Genomic DNA, 20,654 nt, shown 5'->3' with positions numbered 1-20,654 from the left:
AACTGAAAGATGTAATTCTCCATTTATAACTTAATGTACTCAAGGGAAAAAAAATTTTATTTATTAGGATTTTTAGGACTTTTAAAAACCTCGGTCAAACACTGAGAACTCTTAGCTAGCATGATTTTACACATCTTTAGGCAAATTGCCACTGCATTTGTTAAACCTGCTTCTTACAGAACATAATCACATCATGACACTAAGGCAAAGTTAGAAGACAACCTAAAGAAATGTCTTTTCCATATAATTTTGGTAAAATATATTTGTCTTCTTTGTTGTCAAAGTATATTACTGGCAGAAAACCTCCATTTTTGATCAAATGCTTTTCCAGAATTCAGCCACAGCAAAATGTCATGTGTTTTCCCAGACAGCCACACACTGTACTTATGTTTTCTCATGATAGTTAACGAATAGTACGATAGTTTTCTCACGATAGTTAATGAATCTAGATCATGTGTGTACAAGCTTAAAGTTCAGAATTTCACAAGGTTGATGTTACAAGGTTGATGTGTTATCAAAACTGTGCTCACCCTTGAAAAAAATATACTGTGCCTCTAGAAAGTATTCACCCCAGTGATTAGCCTATTTCCCTTTTTGCTGTGTTGCAACATCAAATTTTATATTAAAACATCAGGCAAAGCTTTGAACCTTCTTAGGAGCACTGTAAAATCTTATCGCAAGTGGAAAAGATATGGCACAACCCAGACACTAGAAAGATCAGGGCAAACTGAGTGCTTGGGCAAGAATTGTCCGAGTCCAGCTACAACACTGCAGGGGTTACACAGCTCACTGACTGCAATAGGAGAATCTGTGCACTCCTCAACAATATCATCAACTCTTCACAGATCTGACCTAAAGCCAAAGCATAAAGTTTAGCACAAACCAAACACAGTCCAGGGAACACCATTCTGTGAACAAGCATGCTGGTGGTAGCATCATGCTCAAGGGTTGCTTTGCTGCAGAAGGAACTGGAAAGCTTCTTGCCATCACATGCAACATGGGTGGAGCCAAATATAAGCAAATTGTTGAAGAGAACCTGTTCCAGTCAGCCAGACATCTGCCTTTAGAGCAAAAATATACAGTATGTTCCAATAGGACAATGAGCCAAAGCACACATAATAAGATTTTTGTTTTGGAATGGTCGAGTCAAAGCCCAGACTTAAATCCCGAAAAGCCGTGGCATGATCTGAAAAGTTAGAGAAAGTTTGCATTGAGGAATGGAAGAAAATGCCAAAATCAAAATGTGCAAAGCATTTTCATATATCCAAGACAACTCAAATCTGTTACTGCTGCACAAAGACAATTCACACTAAGAGGTGAAGACTTATCAATCAAGCAGTTTTTAGATTTTCAAATAAATACTTTAAATACTTTATTTAATTTTATTTCTGTAGAACAGAGTGTGCTACTTCAAAGTGAGCAGTAAAAAATCCCATTTTGATATGCTTATATTTGATGTTGCAATACAGAGAAAAGACAAATAATCATTTGAGTGGAGAATATATTCTGGAAGTAACACATTTATCTCAAAATAATAGATTGTCCAGTTAAAATAAAAACTGTAGAATTAATAAAACTGCTTGCACAATACTTAATCACATTAAACTTGATTCATTAAGAAATCATTATCACAAAATCACTTGTGACTTTAAATTCATCTTGCATAAATCAGATCATTGATCATGTATAGAGAGGTGTGCCACATCATCCCAGTGTGAGAGAAACACACTCCTAAGTTTAAAACTACAAAATGCCAGCCCAACACTTGCCCAACGTGTGGTATTTCAAAGCTTTAAAACATCCATTCCATGTGGAGATGTTACAAGCTTAGGTTGTGCTTATAAATAACTCTGCCAACAGTTATTAAATCATTGATCTGACTTCAGTTTATTACATATCCATACACAAATAACTCATAACAATGACATGCTTTCATTATGTGGTTTAAATTTGGTTGCATTAACCAGCCTGGATAAGTTTATGGACTAATTAAGCCTCCAATAAAATCTGAATTGAGAAATAAATGATGGACTGAACACTTTAAGGCCTACATCAGTGTCTGATTAAAAATCTGGCTGAACAATGTGGCAAAGCTGAACCCACCATCCAGGAGCTCAATGTTTGGATCATAATCAGAAATGACGGTATGTCTGTACATATCTTGACAACCTCAGAGCAAGAGAGAAAGAGAATGGAGGCTGAAAAACAGCACAGCAACGGAACAGCAGTCAGCATGGAGCAAGAAAGAAAAGGCAAGGAAAGTTTAAGTGTTTGATGTGAACCTAGCTGTCTCTGAAAACAAAATGATGCAGCCTAGAAGGCATGAGTGGTAAACGCAATGCGCGTCAGTCAAAAAAATCATCTCAGAATTTGGTTTCAAGTCCCTGCTGTGCCACATGCAGTAATGAACATGTTGTCTCTGCCATGCTGCTAGCCAATCAGACGGTTGATGTTTAAACATGTTATCCTGTTTTTATTGACTTTATAGACATTTTCACAAGGCAGCTTTGCAGAACTGGCAATGAAACTGGCACTGTGACAATGAAAACATAAAAAAAAAATCTCCAAGAAGGCATAAGGGCAAAAACCTGAGGAACTAAAAGACCCAAAAGTGGAACATGTCCTCTTCCGGGCAGCACCTGATAGTGGCACGCATACATAGTGTCACAGGTGTGCGCTGGATTTTGGCCTCCTTATGTATGAAATCAGGAACTTTCTCCAACTAAATGCAAAGTTGTTAAAGGAAAAGTTCATCCAAAAATAAATATACACCATCAGCCAATACATATTTGGTGTCTGATGTTTGCTTTTTAAGTTTTATAGTGAAGCTATAAGGCTAATGTTCCGTGGATATAAAGCTTCTACACACCACTGCTAAAACTGCAGGTTTTTCTGATGTAAAAAAAATGAAACCAAGATAAATCATTTCAGATCATTTTTCACCTTTAATGTGAAATAACAGCCAACAAAATTCAAATGAAAAATGGAAATGGAAAAGGTTTAGGAAAACAAGAAAAAGAATAAACTTATAATAGCCTGGTTGCATATGGTCCCCTCCGAAAGTATTGGAAAAGCAAGGCCAATTCTTGTGTTTTTGCTATACACTGAAGACGTTTGGGTTTGAGATCAAAAGCTGAATGAGATGATAAATCAGAATTTCAGCCTTCATTTCCTGATATTTACATCTAGATGTGTTAAACAACTTAGAACATGCCACCTTTGGTGGCAGCCCACCCGATTTTTAGGTGAGCAAAAGTATTGGAACAAATAGCCTTAAAGTAAATTCAAGTAAATAACACTTAATATTTGGTTGCATATCCCTTATTTGCAATAACTGCATCAAGCCGTGTACCCACTGAAATCACCAAACTGTTTCATTCTTCTTTTATGATGCTTTTCTAGGTTTGTACCACAGCATCTTTCAGTTGTTGTTTGTTTTGGGGGGTTTCTCCCTTCACGCTCCTCTTCAGGAGGTGAAATCCATGTGCAATTAGATCAAGCTTCTGGTACAAAACCCGCAGGCCTCTGTTAGAAGCTGACGAAAAATTTTACCTTCTAGCACGATAACGACCCAAAGCACAAATCCAACTCGACAATGGAATGGCTTCAGAAGATGATCAACATTTTGGAATGGCCCAGTCAGAGCACAAATCTAAATCCTATCGAAAACCTGTGGGATGGCTTGAAGAGGGCTGTGCACAGGAAATCCTCTCACAATTTGATAGATCTGGAGCATTTTTGCAAGGAAGAGTTGAATAAAATTGCTAAATCAAGATGTTAGCAGACTCTTACCCAAAAAGACTGAGTGCTTTATTACAAGCAAACAGTTATTTAATAAAGTATTGGTCAGGTTAAGGGGTGTGCAGACGTGTGCAACAGGCTACTGTATGTTTTTTCTTTTCTTTTTGTCCTAAAAAGTTTTTATTTGGTTTTCACTTGAATTTTGTTGATTGCTGTATCACAAGATCTGACATGTTTTATCTTTGTTTAATTTTTTTTTTTTACATCATAGAAACCTACCATTTTAACAAGGGTATGTAGACTTTTATATTCATTGTAGCTAATAACTAAGGAAGTTTGCAGCCTCCACTTTAGCTTTAAGCAATTTTCCCCTTTTGGAGTACTATCAAAATCTCTCAGTTCTATCTTTAAACCAAGAGATGTATACATTTGTTTTGTGCAACATAGCCTCACCGGCCACTTTACTGAGAACACACACACCTGCTCATTCTTTATCCAATCAGCCAATCATGTGGCAGTGGTGCAATCCACAAAATCATGCAGATACAGGTGAAGAGCTAAAGTTAATGTTCACATCAGACATCAGAATAAGGAAATACTGTCTGTTGCATGGATGTTTGTGCCAGACGGGCTACTCTGAGCATTTCAGAAACTGCTGAACTAATGTGATATGGCAAGTCAAATTACCACTCTATACAACTGTGGTGAGCAGAAAAGCATCTCAGAAAGCACAAGCTGAACCCTGAAGCAGATGAGTTACAACAGCAGAAGACCACTTCAGGTTTCACTCATGTCATCCAAAAACAGGAATCTGAGGCTACAATAGGCACAGGCTCACCAAAACTGGACCGTTGAAAATTATTATTATTATTATTATTATTATTATTATTATTATTAAAAGGTATTGATATATTGTTCCTAATCAAGATGCCAGGGAGTGTAAAATAGTCAGCAGAGCATATTAGGACTCTGTCCCATGTAAAAATGGTTTTGAGGCAGTGTTGTTGGAACAATTTTTTGTAAGTGTAATAACTCAAACTTGCTTTCCATGTCATTATCCAGAATGCGGCACTCAAATCTCAGTTTTGCTCAACATCTAAAAACATAACAGTACTTCATGTACAGCCACAATTACATCAACTAGCAGTAATGCTAGAGTTAGGAACGAGCAAAAATTTGAATTTTTTCACAAATGCTGACATTTTATTTCTGAAAATAGAATATTGTTGACAGATGCATTGTTAATGTTCAACTGTCTCTGAGTGCACACAGTGTCTCCCTAACTCTCAAGTAGGTCATGCAAGTTTTATGTAGTTTTAATGTTTTTAGAAAATAACAATCCAGTTAGATCGCTAGATTGTCTGGCCTACTCATATTTTCTCATAGTCCACATATTTTCCCCATTAACCTGTTTAATCTTATATTTAAACACTCATCAGGCCAGTCATTGTGGCTTCACGTTAAAGACAAATGTGTGTGAGTGTAAAGACATTTTTCCTAATCTTCACAATAGATACTGTAGATATTTTGCTAAAATATTTCTAGAATATTTTCCCCAATAGCACGAAACCCTACTTGAGCTAGCCAATAACTGGGGGGGGGGGATTGGAAGCAGTGAGGACTAAAGAAAACACTTGACTAATTAGTGGCTCTCACCTACAACTAACTACTGATGTTGCAATGATGCAGAAGGGATTGTGATTACTCTTTCGGCTGATTGTTGAGAACAGAACTGCGCCTCACACCATGTGGGCTGCACGGAATGCAGTCAGGTCACTGCAGGCCTAAAGCACTCCTCTCATCTTTTATATTTGGAGTTCAGCAGAGTTTATGACATTAAATTGAGGAGATGAAACAGGTTAGAGCTCGAAAATCAACAATACAGGATAAGATTTGGGTAAACAAGCACTGATGAATTCTTAACTTTGCTTACCTGACAGCTTACAAAAATCAACTCTCTCAAGTATCCAATTTTTCACAGGGCAGAATGTGCAGCCTGCTTTTACAAGATTGTTATACCTCATGACATTTGCTTTGGCAAAACAGGTATTTTTGCTGCCTTCATTTGGTAGGCAAGTTAGATTCATAATAGTGTGATTTTTTTTTTTTTTTTTTTTTTTTTTTTTTTTTTTAATCCACCCTTGAAGTTTTGGTGACTTATGTGCTTCAGTCTGACATGGAAAATGGATCAGATGACACACATATCTGCACAGGGAGAGATTGTGTGCATTCCTTATAAATGTAGCTTTCACATTGTTTACACATTGTTTGCTTAACAGTGAGCATTTGTACCAATATAAAATAATCAGATACCCACTAAATCTAGTTTTTGCATTATTTGACATCTACTTAAAGTGATAAATGGAAAATTCTAGGTTTACATGAGTGTTAATAATGTGACTTTGCACTAAACACGTGACATGTGCAGCGCTACCTCTGGTGTCTCTCTTCCTGTATTTTCTGCCATCTGGACAATGAAAAAAGTCAGATTGGTGCAGCACTTCTATCCAATTACATTTGTACACATGCAAATACAGTCATGGGGGAAAAGTACACCCTCGTTCAATTCTGTTTTATTTATCAGGGCTTAAATAACAATTATGTAGTGCTCACCAACTTCTATAAACAAAAAATAACCTCACGTAATAAAAAAAACACAACATGTAGTCATTTTCCCCAAAAAGTAAACCAACATACAGAAACCAGGCAGGAAAAAATAAATACACCCTTCCTACTTCCACTATCTTAAAGAGAGTAATTAGCAGCTAGGTGTTACTGATGAAATGCACAAGATTAGTTAATCACTCAGCACTCAGGTGTGTTTCTATATCATGCCAAGAAGAAAAGACATCAGCCATGACCTCAAAGAAGTAATTCTTGCTGCTCATAAATCTGGGAAGGGTTATAAGGCCATCTCCAAACAATTTAAAATTCACCATTCTACTGTGAGAAGGACTGTTGAAAAATGGAGAGCCTTCAAGACAGTTGCCAGTCTCCCAGGAGTGGGCGTCCCAGCAAATTCAGTCCAAGGTCAGACAGTTTAATGCTCACCAATATAAAGAAAATCTCAAGAGTTACATCATATGACCTACAGGCGTCTGTAAGCACATATGATCCTTACAATACACATACATACACATACAATATCCTCTGGACATATGAGACCAAGGTGGAGATGTTTGGTTATTATGCACAGCGCCATGTTTGGCGAAAACCAAACATAGCATATCATCACAAACACCTCATCCCTACTGTCAAGTATGGTGGTGGAGGGGTGATGATTGGGGCCTGCTTTGTAGCTATATAGGCCCAGCGAATCTTGATGTCATTAAGAAAACAATGAACTCTACTTTAAACCAGAATTTTCTTGAGACAAATGTGAGGCCATCTGTCCAGAAGCTTAAGCTGGGCCGAAATTGGGTAATGTAACAGGAAAATGATCCCAAGCACACCAGCAAATAGACATCAGAATGGCTAAAGAAGAAAAAAATCAAGGTGTTGGAATGGCTAAGTCAAAGTCCAGACCTCAACCCCATTGAGATGCTGTGGCAGGATCTTAAGAGAGCAGTTTATAAACGAATGTCCTCAAATGAACTGAAGCAATGTTGTAAACAAGAGTGGGCCAAAATTTCTCCAAAATGAAAGAGACTGATAAACTCCTACAGAAAATATTTACTTCAAGTTATTGTTGCTAAAGGTGGTTCTACAGGTTACTGAATCATAGGGTGTACTTACAGTCGGGTCCATAAGTATTTGGACAGTACCACGATTGTCAGAATTTTGCCTCTGTACACCAATGGATTTGAAATGAAGCAATCAACATATGACTGAAGTGTAGACTTTCAGCTTTAATTCAAGGGGTTTAACAAAAATATTACATTAGCATTCAGACTTTAGGACTGCAAAGGATTTGCATCCAAGTATTAAAAATAATCCTTACATTTATAATTATGTTAGTTTGTCCAATTAATTTTGAGCCTGTGAAAATGGAGGAACTACGTTAAAAAAAAAAAGTGGCTGTAATTCCTAAACGGTTAATGTAATATTTTCTTGAATTTTGACTGCTTCATTTCAAATCCGTTGTGGTTGTGTACAGAGGAAAAATTACAGAAATTGTGTCACCATCCAAATACATATGGACCCAACTGTATTTTTTCTCACCTGGTTTCTGAATTTTGGTTTACCTTAGGTGAAAAAAAATGACTACGTATTGAAATCTGTTGATTTGTTGTCACCTGAGGTTATTTGTTTGTCTGTAGAAGTTGGTGCAGAATAGACAACTGTTAAATAACCCTGATAAATAAAAACATAGAACTGAAGGAGGGTGTACTTTCTTTTTCTCATGACTGCAAATAGAAAAATTAAACCAGGGGTTTCCGATCTTATTCATAAAGGGCCAGTGTGGGTGTGGATTTTCGTTCCAATCAAGCAGGAGCTACAACTTATTCCACCTGTTTAGTCAGTTGATCTTGGCTTTCAGTTGACTCAGGTGTGGCTTCTGCTTAGTTGTGATGAAAACCTGCACCCACACCGGCCCTTTCTGGAGAAGATTGGACACCCCTGAACTAAACATATCAGATTAAGGGTATACATGCACTGAATAACCCGGTTACTTGTTCAGATCTGATAACGGCTTTAGTTCTGTGTAAGATACTGTTGTATGCTAGTATGGATTTTTTTTTTTATTTGTAATTTTGTTAGAGAGGTTTAGAAAGGTTACCATTATCAAAGTTTTATTATTATAACAGTTCTTACAGCCTGTCTGAATGGTCACTTAAATTAAATGGGTTTATTCCAAACCTTAATAAGTGAAAATTATGCAAGGCTATAAATAATGTCAACTTGGACCTAATGTGCTCTTTCACTGGAAAGTTCAGGAATAAAATTCTCTTTGGCTCCAACAAACAGTCAGCATATTATTGTACACATTAGAATAATGAGCCTAATATTTGAAAGAGTAACAAATATGGGCTGAAGCGGTCTGTGGATTTTCTTTTACAACTAAAAGGCTCCTTTGCCTGCTAAAACTGAACCCCATGCACAAACTATTATACTGCATGCAGACACTTATCTCTCCAGGCTCATTTTTAAAACTCTTTGGATGACTCTTGGTCTTTCTATTTTGAAACTAATGACTGCATGCCACATAACCTTTATATATAAATCTGTTCTCCATAATAATAGTTTTCACTTTATTGGTGCTTTTGCTGAGTCAAATGCCAGCTGTTTTGAGCACTTTAAGCCATTGAGATTTAACAAATTTCCATCACACTTAATTTCTCTCAGCCTTGCTATGCCAAATGCGTTAAGATCAGAATTTGTTTTAAACGCTCAACAGAAGATCTGCCTTCGGATTGCTGAGCTACAGGATGGCTCTGTGTAGGCTAGTCTAGTAAAGATAACATCCACCGTGCATAGCTTTTTGAGGTTTTGCTTGAAGTATCAGATCCCAAATCTCAGACAGGCTGGAGAGTTTGAAGTTTGACATCTTGGGCCAAATCTTCTGGCGTTTCAGTGACTGACAGTGACTCCAGGAACATCCTGACAACACCTGCCTTGTATGAATAAAATACAGCATGTTCCCAGAAGGAAAACAGTGAAGGTCTGCATGCTTACAGTAGCAATGAAAAGTTTGTTCATTAGGAATAATTATCATAGCAAATTTCCCATACTCCAGCATAGCTGATCCAAACAGTATTTAATAAAAAAGGATTATAAATTGGATCATGTGTGTAAAACAGAGAAAACCTGATGTGTAAATGATGCTTTAAGGTGCTGATTTAAGAAAACTTAAATTGCTTCAGCAAGTCTGATTAAGTGGGATGACACTAAAATATCACCCCATGCTGAGTACTAACATTATGCTCAGTACAGAGACTCTACACTAGTATGTATCGACCAGCACACTGACTTGGCCATTTTCTGCATTTCCACCACAACCGTGTCTTTGAGCTTTCATCCCAAGGACTCCAACCCCAAAGGACACAACCGCGCTGTCGGCGGTCGTTCCAGATAAACAGCAAATGGATAATGGCGGACGCTTGTAACCGAGTATCAGACCTACCTTTCCGACGCTGGAAATTCGTAGGCAACGACAAAATCGCCATGACACTCGGTTAAGTGCTGGATATTCGCCTGCCATCCATCACCCTGTCGCCATTTTGCCTTTAAATTCCGCAGGTTGAACTACAAACTCCGAGAGGGGTGGCCAGTAAAATCACGTCTGTGTACAGCGACCTCGAACACTCTCAACCTCGTTAAACTAACACAGTGAACAAGAGTCACAGCTATTTATATCAGTTTTATTACTTGCCTGCAAAACGTTGACCTGTTTAACAGTCGGGGTGTTTAGTTGTAAAAATGCTCCCCTGCTCGGAATATGGATTATTCCCCCCAAAAAACAGGCTAAGGTTAATACATTCCTGAGCGAAGTTGCTGCTGAGAGTTACAGTAATGTACACACAGGGAACTAATGCATATGATGAACACGGCTTATCATTTAATGACTGAATTTAAAATCTGAAATATTTCAGAAATGTCGGAAGTTAAGTTTAAATCTTCTGGTTTAATTACTGAAAAAGAGGTTACTCTTCTGTACGCTGTGTAAATTTCCATATTCTGCTCTGTCCTCTAGCTTATAATGTGTATTTATTGTGCACCACACTGGCATTAAGTTGGATTGACTGATTGATTTTATTATTATTATTATTATTATTATTATTATTATTTCAAAGAACATGCACAGAAACTCCACAAAGAAAGTAACCCAAGCTCAGCATCAAACCCGGGCCCCTGAAGCTGTGAGGTGACAATGCTTCTCACTGCACCAGTATGTCGTCCATATCACAATATCCACCTAATACCCCAGTTGTTAATAAAAATAACATGATTATTGAGCCAGGGGACAAAAATATTCTATAATCGGATGATCCTGAGCTGCTGTGAGTTGCCCTGAAAATCGTATAATAGTAACTCACAATCAGTGGCGTGTCCAGGATGTCAGGAAGTATCAGGAAAACATGTCGTATGTCATACATTATACTCCTAGAACATCATCCCACTGACTTTAGGCACAAAATAAGTTGGACTACCAGGTGACTGGAAGGAGCTGCAGCCAAGCAGGTGAGAGTGTGAGAATGTAAGCAATTAAAATGGGAGCCTGTGAATGAAAGAATCTAGTATATTAGGAAAAAGAATTTAGGAAATTTTAGCTAAAGTTTTATTCTAGCTTAAGAGGTAAGGTATTTGGGTTCCTGGAGGGCTAGTGGTTAGGCCATGGTGCTCTCATCACTGCAGCCTGGGTTCGAGTCCAGCCAGGGAACCAACCCCAGCCACTGGGGTTGGACACGACAGTACACAACCTGGTCCCAAGCCCGGATAAAATTGGGGAGGGTTGCGTCAGGAAGGGCATCAGGTGTTAAAACTGTGCCAAATCAAATATGCAGGCCAATGATTTGCTGTGGCGACCTCTAATGGGAGCAGCCAAAAGAACAACAACAGGTAAGGCATTTATTTGGTCTTTAGTTGGTTGTATTCAGTGTATAGTGAATTCAATAGTGAATGATAGTCAGCCGATTTATCCTCATTACCCAGGTGTGAAGTTGTTTAGCTGGAGAACGTATGACAGTTGGTTAGTGACTATGGAAGGTGTTGTGTGTTTCTCTGCAGTTTTGTACCTGTAACATCTCTACAATGTATTTCAGATAGCTAGCTAGGGTTGGAGGTCTATCAGCCTCATAGATGCATGGAGCCATCTCTGAAAGCAGATAGATGTGAGTCAACACACCAGCACTCTGTGAGATTACAGTGGAGAAACCAAAATGTTCTGCTCTTTCACCTTAGTACTCAGTAACTCTGACAGTCACACTGATACATACAATTAAATTTTTTTAATTCTCATAATGCTTCTCTAATACTGAGGAAACAACAGCATTTAATTATATCCTCAACACTTGGCCCACTTCCCAAACTGCATACTACGATGCTAAATAGTTTGTCAGTTCACCTTTGGTGTCATTATTATTTAGGCATACTACAGGGTGTCCCAAAAGTCTCCATACATAGGGGACTGTGTATGCCAGCACCACGTTGGTTGTGCCTTCATCAGTGGATGTTCGTGGACGTCCTCTTCTCAGTTGCTCCACAACACTTCCAGTCTTTTTGAATTTGTTTGGCAACAGTGTAGTGTGTGATGTGCTTGCCATGTTTCCTGTTAAAGTCCATCGCAACCTTGTGACAGCTTCCCAATCCAGCCATGAGAATGATTTCAATATATTCTTCTTTTGTCAAAGGCATTCTTAAAGGCTATTTGAAAAAAAATATATAATATAAACTAAGTATGAAAACATTTGTAAGACATTTTGCTAAAAAAAGTGTTAATTTCCCATATGTATGGAGACTTTTGGGACACCCTGTAGTTTGTGTGCAATATCCAGTTGGGGTTGCAACCCGTAAATCTCTCTGAATTTGCACACTCAAAGCTGTGAGAGAGCCAGTGGTAAATAGCACAACACAACCCATGTTATGAAATGTTCTTTCGCAAGTAGCTTGCAATAGTATTTTTCTACCAGATAGGGTCAAAGTCCAAAATCTTACATCCTTTAGCTTTAAATCAATATCAAAATGTAATTACAGATTAGCCTTGCTTGTATAAGGTGGAAATACAGATGGGCTTCAGGGATTTATATTTTATATATCAGGGCTTGACATGAAAGTTTGTGGTCATTACTTAATGTCAATTTAAATTGACATGAGTTGAAATTGTGTCACTGAGAGAAATCCTCTATTTTCTTTTCACCAGGTCATTTAAAAAAGGTCACTACGGTGGTTATGATTTTGAGCCATTGTCCTATTTGTTCACTTGTGGGCTGTGATTGAGTCTTTATCCCTGAAATTCACTTCCATAATGCAGCAGGAGTTGTCTCGTTTAATACAGCATTCCTCCGAGCTTGTAGATCATTGGCTCTGGTGCACTAATAATAAAAGTTTTATTTGTACTTTAATAACATTTAATGTACATGACAGTGCAGGCATAAATTAAAGATAGACAGAACACTCACATAAAAAAATTAATTAATTTACTGGGTATAAATTAAGGCCTTTGAAACTGTAGACTTCCACATGTCAGACTGCTGCTGGGGGAGTGGGGTTTGGACGCTGAACATAGCAGAGAGTAAACTTAGGGATCAGTTGGCCTAATAGGTGACTGGCATTGCTTGTTTTGAAACCTATTACACCACACTGTTGTTGAATTCTGGAATCTGATTGGCCAGAAGGTGTTGATTAATTTTCTATAATAACATGGCTCTGACTATAGTGCTTTATGCAAGGATTATATTTACATGCTTATTCTAATAGGTTATCGTTTCTGTAGTAACAGCTAATCCACTGGAACCTGTATGGTGGATGCTCCACAGAATCTAAAACTAATAATTAACACATTTTTAAATTCCTCTTAACAAAAAGAGTATAATCACTGATGTCTTTGTAAGGAGACATTTATGTAATATTTATGGAAGAAATCTAGCTGTCTAACAGTCAGTAAGTTTACTGCCATGGGAAAATCTTCAAGACACATACATGTATGCATTTATGTACATGTAGTTACATGAATGAGGAACCAGGCAATGAGTCTTGCAAGTTCAAGAGGTTAGTGCCAAAAATAAACATATATTTTGTTCCTAGGGACTGCACAACTCTTCCATTGTCATTTAAAAAGCATAATCTGGCCATGTTTGAGCACAGTGAAAGAGAGTCTGTCATACCTTTTCTCTGATAAAACAAAATTGACATTAGCAGCATGAAATAATTCTTTTAATGGCCAGACCTGCCAGATTTGAGTCTGATATAAGAGGAGAGAATCTTCAACCATTTCTTATGCTGTTTGTGCTTGGCACTGCTAGTTATCATCTGCAATTTATTCCCTACCTTGGGCTACAGCGGGGCCACTTTTCTCATTTTCACTGGCTTGCTTTTTTTTTTGATCCTGTGCGCTGCAGACTAAGCTTCTGCCTGGAGCTATGGTGTTGGAACATCATCACAGAAAAACGCTTTATTATTCCACTGCACCAACTTGAATTACAGGGCATAAGAAACGACACACAGGTCACAATACACTAGAGGAAGTTTGACTTTAATAGAGAGCACACATCTCTTATGTCTCTCCAGCACCACACTCTCTACACATTAATGGAAGGCGCATTGCTTCATCGGTTGCTTCAAGGTCTCTCAGCCAAGTTCACGTGTTCTTAAGGAAGCTTTGATACTGCACAACCTGCATGTGGATGATTTCCTTGGGGTTGAAATCTGCAAATCTATGGAGTAAGACCAGTAATGCCTGGATGTGGGTAATTGTGCTTTATAGCCAGGGCTATGGCCATAGTTGCTAAGACTATGATGGATGTGTGTTTATAAATAAATCTAGGCAGTAACTCTAATGTAGACATCAAAAGGTTCTGTTTTAGTAGGCAAAATGTTTTGAGAAACAGAACATTTCAGATGGAAGTCCATCATCAACTGTGCAACGTGCTCCTGAGGCTGTCAGCGGTCAAATGAGCTGATGTTCAATTTTAAAGAACATCTGTCCAAAGGGTTTCCATAGTTGTACGGAGTGTATTATCTTCTCCTTAGGTTTCCTCACTCCATAGCTAACATGGCATCAACTAGAAGTGTTGTTGTGTTGATTACTGTCAAAACATCTGAAGCCTTTGAGGTCTTTAGCTATGTGTCTGGAATTGCATGTACATTATTTTCTAGTTTTATAACTTTTTAAAATTTATTTTATGTACCTTATATTAATGTTTGCACTGTATTCCAGTATTGTTCTATTGTGTATTTCCATGGGAAATACCTGTGTCTCAGAGATGGTACATTAAATTAAAAATACACAGTACAGAAATTTAGAAAGTTAGGTAGCAAGTTAGCTAGGTGGTTAAGGTAGTTAGCTAGGATCAATAATACACATGCAAGTATAAAAAGATAACTACAAATATGTAATGTAGTGTTCAAACCGGAGGATTTAGGAATAATTTTACATACAAGTTCAAATTGTGCATTTTATGTCAAAGTTTTACTATGTAGTAATAAAAAAGTATTACTATATAGAACATACACCATATGCACAAAGGTTTGAGGGCACCTGAGCACATGCATTTTCCTATTCCAGATTTAGTCCCCCTTGCTGTTATAATAGCCTCCACTCTTCAGGGAAGGCTTTATAGTAGATTTTGGAGTGTGGCTGTGGGGATTTGTCCTTTCTGTCACAAAAGCATTAGTGAGGTCAGGCACTGATGTAGGGTGAGGAGGCCTGGGGTGCAGTCAGTGTTCCAGTTCATCCAAAAGGTGTTCAGTGGGGTTGGGGTCAGGGCTCTGTGAAGACCACTCAAGTTCCTCCACTCCAACCTTGGCAAACCATGTCTTCATGGACCTTGCTCTGTGCACGAGGGCATTGTCATCCTGGAACATATTTGGGCCCTTTAGTTCCAGTGAAGGGAAACTGTAATGCTTTAAGGCATCCTATACAATTGTGTGCTGCCAACTTTGTGGAAACAGTTTGGAGAAGGACTTCACAGCTCCAGGGTCCCCGGTTCAATCCTGAGCTCAGGTTGCTGTCTGTGTGGAGTTTCTGTGCATGTTCTACCCATGTCCATGTGGGTTTTCTTCATCTGGTTTCCTCTCGTTGTCCAGAAACAAGTAGGTGAACTGGCTAGTCTTAATTTGCTCAAAGTTGTGAATGTGTGTGTGTGTGCCCTGTGATCCAGGGTCAATTCTGCCACCTAACTTCACTGTAATATTTTTCATCAACTGACTATAACTGAGATCCCATTCATAAGAGAACCAATTTGGGTATCACTCTTTTCCCAAACAGCTTCCTGATTGAAGGCATTAACCAAGTTCCATACTTCTCATTTGCTAATGAACTGAAAATTACAAGGCACACGACATCATACTTTGGGTCTCATGATGCTAGGCTAAAAATAAAAGTAACCAAATGAGTAAATATTAAAGACTAAAACTACACCTTCACTGCCAAAATCAATACTGCCATTGGATTTTGTACCCACGCTTATCTGTTTACTAAACAGGCCCAGTCTGCTACTCTTCAAACCTCTTTGGCTCAAACACTAGTAAAAATGTTCAGGCATTTATTTTGAAGAGAACATACGTGAGTTCATTGGATGGTCTCTGGGTTGAGGCCTTTATTTGCTTATTGCAGTGGACAGTAGAACCACAAGGTGGCAGGATGTCCTCCAGTTAACCTCTAACATATCCAGCAAGGACCTGTAATACAATCTATGAATCAAAGAGTTACAAGAACTACAAAAAGTTCTTGTGTAAGAGGTATGTAGAAATGGAGAAATTAAAGGGTCAGTACACACACACACACACACACATATGTATGTATGTATATATATATATATATATATATATATATATATATATATACATATATATGTGTGTGTGTGTGTGTATGTATATTGTAATTGTACTTACTACTTGTTAATTACTTGAAATTATCAATAAATTTCCCAGTGTATTTCTACTGCCAAGATTTGTTCCATTCTATGGAACAAACCGAACTATACTCACAACCCTAAAATAATCCTTGTTATAGAAACAGAAGGAGAGAAAACACCTATAGTGGATGTTCTGGGTCCAAAGAGGGACCAACATCTCTATATGTGCACCAGTATCATAGACTGCTACAACACAAATACCAAAATCCAATACAGTATCTAATTTGATTCTTGGAGGAAGTTGAGGGATTTGGGATTTAGGGATTTTTTTTTTTTTTTTTTACTTTTCTGTAAAGCAAGAATGGAGACAAGGTGTGATGAGAACATTTCGCCAGAGGAGACTAAATTTATTGTATGAGTACATAAAGTACTATATCTACAATTGTGATTAATTGTATTGTTTGTTTGGTCACTGTGCTCAGTGTTTATGGATGTATTTTGAGTATCATATGAATTGTTTATATGACATCTACAAGTCTACACAATTTTGTTAAGCAGATTATTAGTGAAAAAATGACATAATAATAATTGATTACTTACTGATAGTTATTAAGTGCTTCAGTATGAATTAAAGAAACCTTGAATGTGTAATTATTGCAATGATAATAGGTTTGTTAAAATAAATTATTATTATTTTTATACTATATAATTACATATAATAATTTTTTCACTTGTTCCTTATCATTTGTTTCATTGTGTCTCTTTACCACTGTGTGTATATATAAACCTTTTTTTCATCTGCTGTCTTTAAGTCCTGCGTGTGTATTCTGTAATTCCAAGCCATGTTTACCCTTATTTTCCTCCTTTTATAGTTTCTAATCCTAGTTTCTCTTGTTGCCTAGTGTCTAGTATCACTTAGTTTGGATCTCTGCCTGTTTTACCAGTAAAGAATTGCCCTTTGTGGATTTTGACCTTGATTTGTAGAACTGCCTCAAGAGACTTGCATGTACTGCCTCTGGCTGCTGTGTTACAAAATTGCAGCTTTGTATCTTCAGCATTGCTACACCATCATTTATTCATGGCTGCTCCATAGAATCGTTTATGAAAATCTGCCCTTATGAAAATCTACAAACTGGTAAAGAATGGTAAAGAGCTTTTTTTTTCCCCCCTTCAGGCTTCTTTGCTTTTCGTTTACTCGATACTTGGCTAATCTTTGTTTTTAAACTCAGGCTGGCCTCCCACTGCAGAGTTATTCTGTATATACTTTGTAAAAAAAAAATGTGTAGCTCTCCCCTTTATTCTGCCATTTTATCACTGCATGCTCTTCCCTAGCTTGCAAACTCCAACTTGGGTGCTCGGTAAACTTTCAGTGCCAGAGGCTTTGTTGACTTATTTACTTGAGCCCTGAATGTCAGTAAACTCAGCAAAGTGCACTATTGTAGTTGGGCTGATTTGTGCTTTGTTATGGGAAGAGCATCGTTGGGGCAATTATGAATTATGAAAACAGAGAGTTTAAATCTATCATACCAATTAAATTGTTCATTGTGAAAAGAGATGCCATTCCAGGCCAGGAATCGGTCCTTGTAAACAAGTTAGAAAAGGGTGTAGATTACAAAGAAATTGCAGGTTCTAAGTATTTTTCCTCCTGCTTTGATGTCATTCTGAAACAACACTCATCAAGAACGGAGAGACCTTGGATGAGTGATGCAGACTGATTACTTTTGCACGCTAGCTGGCTTGGAAGGCTGCTATGATATTTGTTTTCTATCCACTGGATATCTGAGGAAGTCAGACAAAAGAGAAAAATGCTTTAAGTATCACTGATTCTTTTGTTCTTTTCAAAAGAGAGAAAAGGCTTGTGATCCTTTTTGCCCATTGTTGGTGCTCATTACTGCAATGAAGCGATTTGTGCCTCTCCACATCCCTCTATAAAGAGAATAGTCAATGAATTATAGAGCACCGCTGTAACTCCGCTTAATGTATTATTACAAAGGAATAAAAGATGTTGGCTGAGGCTACCGGAGCAAAAAAAGAAAAGACCTCTGGCTGAAATGTTCTTCTTTGGGCGCTGTCAAATAAATCAAGTCCTTTGGTGAATGGCTGAATTTCAAGCCAACTCTTTTCTCTGTTCTTTCGCTATACTTTTATAATTTAAGCTAATACTTGCCAGTAAATAGCACTCCATGCTTTTCAAGGCAAACCTAATTAGAAAGTGATTTTATGTGTTTACAAACATGGCCATAATTATTTATTATTAGTAGTAGTAGTAGTATTAACTTAGAGATTAAACAGTTCCATAGCGTCAGGAATATGCTGAAATCAGCAAGGAACTACATTTCCCATCAACCACTGCACCTCACGATCATGTCACATGACTACATGCACCTGTTTCTCACGTTTTGGGTTAATCAGCACTAGTATTTAAGTCCTGTCTTGCACTGCACTAGCAAGAGGGGAAAGGAGATTGGGTCAGGGCCACGCAGGAATGGCTTGAGGCCATGCGCCCCCTCAGGAAATTTTTTGAGGTGGGGGCTCCTGACCTGGCCAAGACCATCTCCCAGCCCCACTTCGGATGTTGCCCGGCCTCCCTGCTCTGCTGAGGATGTCGCCCTGCCTCCCTGCTCAACTGAGGATGTCGCCCTGCCTCCCTGCTCGACTGAGGACGTCGCCCTGCCTCCCTGCTCGACTGAGGACGTCGCCCTGCCTCCCTGCTCGACTGAGGACGTCGCCCTGCCTCCCTGCTCGGCTAAGGATGTCTCCCTGCCTCCTTGCATGGCTGAGGATGTCACCCTGCCTCTCTGCTCAGCTGAGGACGTCGCCCTGCCTCCTGGCTCGACTGAGGACATCGCCCTGCCTCCTTGCTCAGCTGAGGACATCGCCCTGCCTCCCTACTTGGCTGAGGATGTCGCCCTGTCTCCTTGCTCGGCTGAGGACATTTTTTTGCTCTTCTGAGGACATTGCCCTGCCTCCCTACTCGTCTGAGGATGACGCCCTGCCTCCCTACTCGTCTGAGGATGTCGCCCTGCCTCCCTACTCTGCTGAGGACGTCGCCCTGCCTCCCTACTCGTCTGAGGATGTCGCCCTGCCTCCCTACTCTGCTGAGGACGTCGCCCTGCCTCCCTACTCGTCTGAGGATGTCGCCCTGCCTCCCTACTCTGCTGAGGACGTCGCCCTGCCTCCCTACTCGTCTGAGGATGTCGCCCTGCCTCCCTACTCTGCTGAGGACGTCGCCCTGCCTCCCTGCTCGGCTGAGGATGTCGCCCTACCTCCTTGCTCGGCTGAGGACATCGCCCTGCCTCCCTGCTCGGCTGAGGATGTCGCCCCGCCTCCTTGCTCGGCTGAGGACATCGCCCTGCCTCCCTGCTCAGCTGAGGACGTCGCCCTGCCTCCCTGCTCAGCTGAGGACATCGCCCTGCCTCCCTGCTCGGCTGAGGACATCGCCCTGCCTCCCTGCTCGGCTGAGGACATCGCCCTGCCTCCCTGCTTGGCTGAGGATGTCGCCCTGCCTCCCTGCTCGGCTGAGGACGTAACTTTGCCTCTCTGCTCTGCAGAAAACACCACGGCAGATCACAGCCTCGCCATGGGCTTCACTCCGTCTCTTGATTCCACCTCGGACATTACTACGCCCGGCCCATCCTCGGATGTTGCTCTGCTTTCCTACTCCACTGAGGATGTTGCCCCACTCTCTTGCTCTGCTGTTTTTGTTTCTCTGCCTTCCTGCTCGGCTGAGGACTTCGATCTGCCCCCGCTCCACTTCGGACGTTACTCTGTCTCCGTGCTCTGCTGAAAACGTCACTCCTCTTCTCTGCTTTGTGGCACACGTTGCTCCCCTTTCTTGCTACGCGGAGGACATCGTTCCCCCCTCTTGCTACGCTGAGAACGTCGCTCCCCCCTCTGGCCTTGCAGAGGACGTTCCCCCCTCTTATAGCTTTTATCTTCCATTGCTGTTCATTACTCTTGTTATGTTCTTTGGTCCAGGTTTGCTTTTGCCTAGTTATCTTAGTTCATGTTTTGTGTTTCTAAACATCATTATTTGTATCGATTGTGTTTTCATTAAAACTAAAATCTGCACTTGCATCCACTGGTAAATATTGAGTTGGCTGTGATTCAGTCATTATTACAGGATATTTAATTTACGAGTCATACTACAAAATTGGCTATTTTTTAGTTAAAAAATACACAAAATAAAACCACATTATATATTATATGTTTTCTGTATTTTACATTATATAATTGTCACTATCTATACTGGTATAGCATTAAGGGCATAACTATTTTGAATTTCCTAATCATTGTATACTTTCCACACTTTATGTGTTTACACCATATTTTGTCACATACTTTTTTGTAAGTTAAACTAAAGATAAACACAGTTCTCATCTACAGAACTTACAACTGGCACCAAATTTTTGTTTTTTGCTCAGATAATTAGCTACAGTGTGAAATATGGCAGTGATT

General features: G+C 39.3%; 1 protein-coding gene across 1 annotated transcript in view; it reads right to left on the bottom strand.

Moving 5' to 3' along the window:
- Positions 1-19,072, bottom strand: part of znf644b (zinc finger protein 644b) — a 47,365-nt gene extending 28,293 nt beyond the window's left edge. Inside the window, exons 1-2 of the mRNA XM_026923587.3 lie at positions 18,737-19,072; positions 9,806-9,927 (exon numbers count right to left, since the gene is read on the bottom strand). Of these exons, the coding sequence (XP_026779388.3) occupies positions 9,806-9,927; positions 18,737-19,072 (458 nt within the window). The remainder of the gene's footprint in view (positions 1-9,805; positions 9,928-18,736) is intronic.
- Between the last annotated feature and the right edge of the window lie 1,582 nt (positions 19,073-20,654).

Source organism: Pangasianodon hypophthalmus, chromosome 2 (genome assembly GCF_027358585.1).
Source record: "Pangasianodon hypophthalmus isolate fPanHyp1 chromosome 2, fPanHyp1.pri, whole genome shotgun sequence".
Classification (NCBI taxonomy): Eukaryota; Metazoa; Chordata; class Actinopteri; order Siluriformes; family Pangasiidae; genus Pangasianodon; species Pangasianodon hypophthalmus.
The sequence above is the reverse complement of the archived record's forward strand: the minus strand, read 5'-3'. Positions and strand labels throughout refer to the sequence as shown.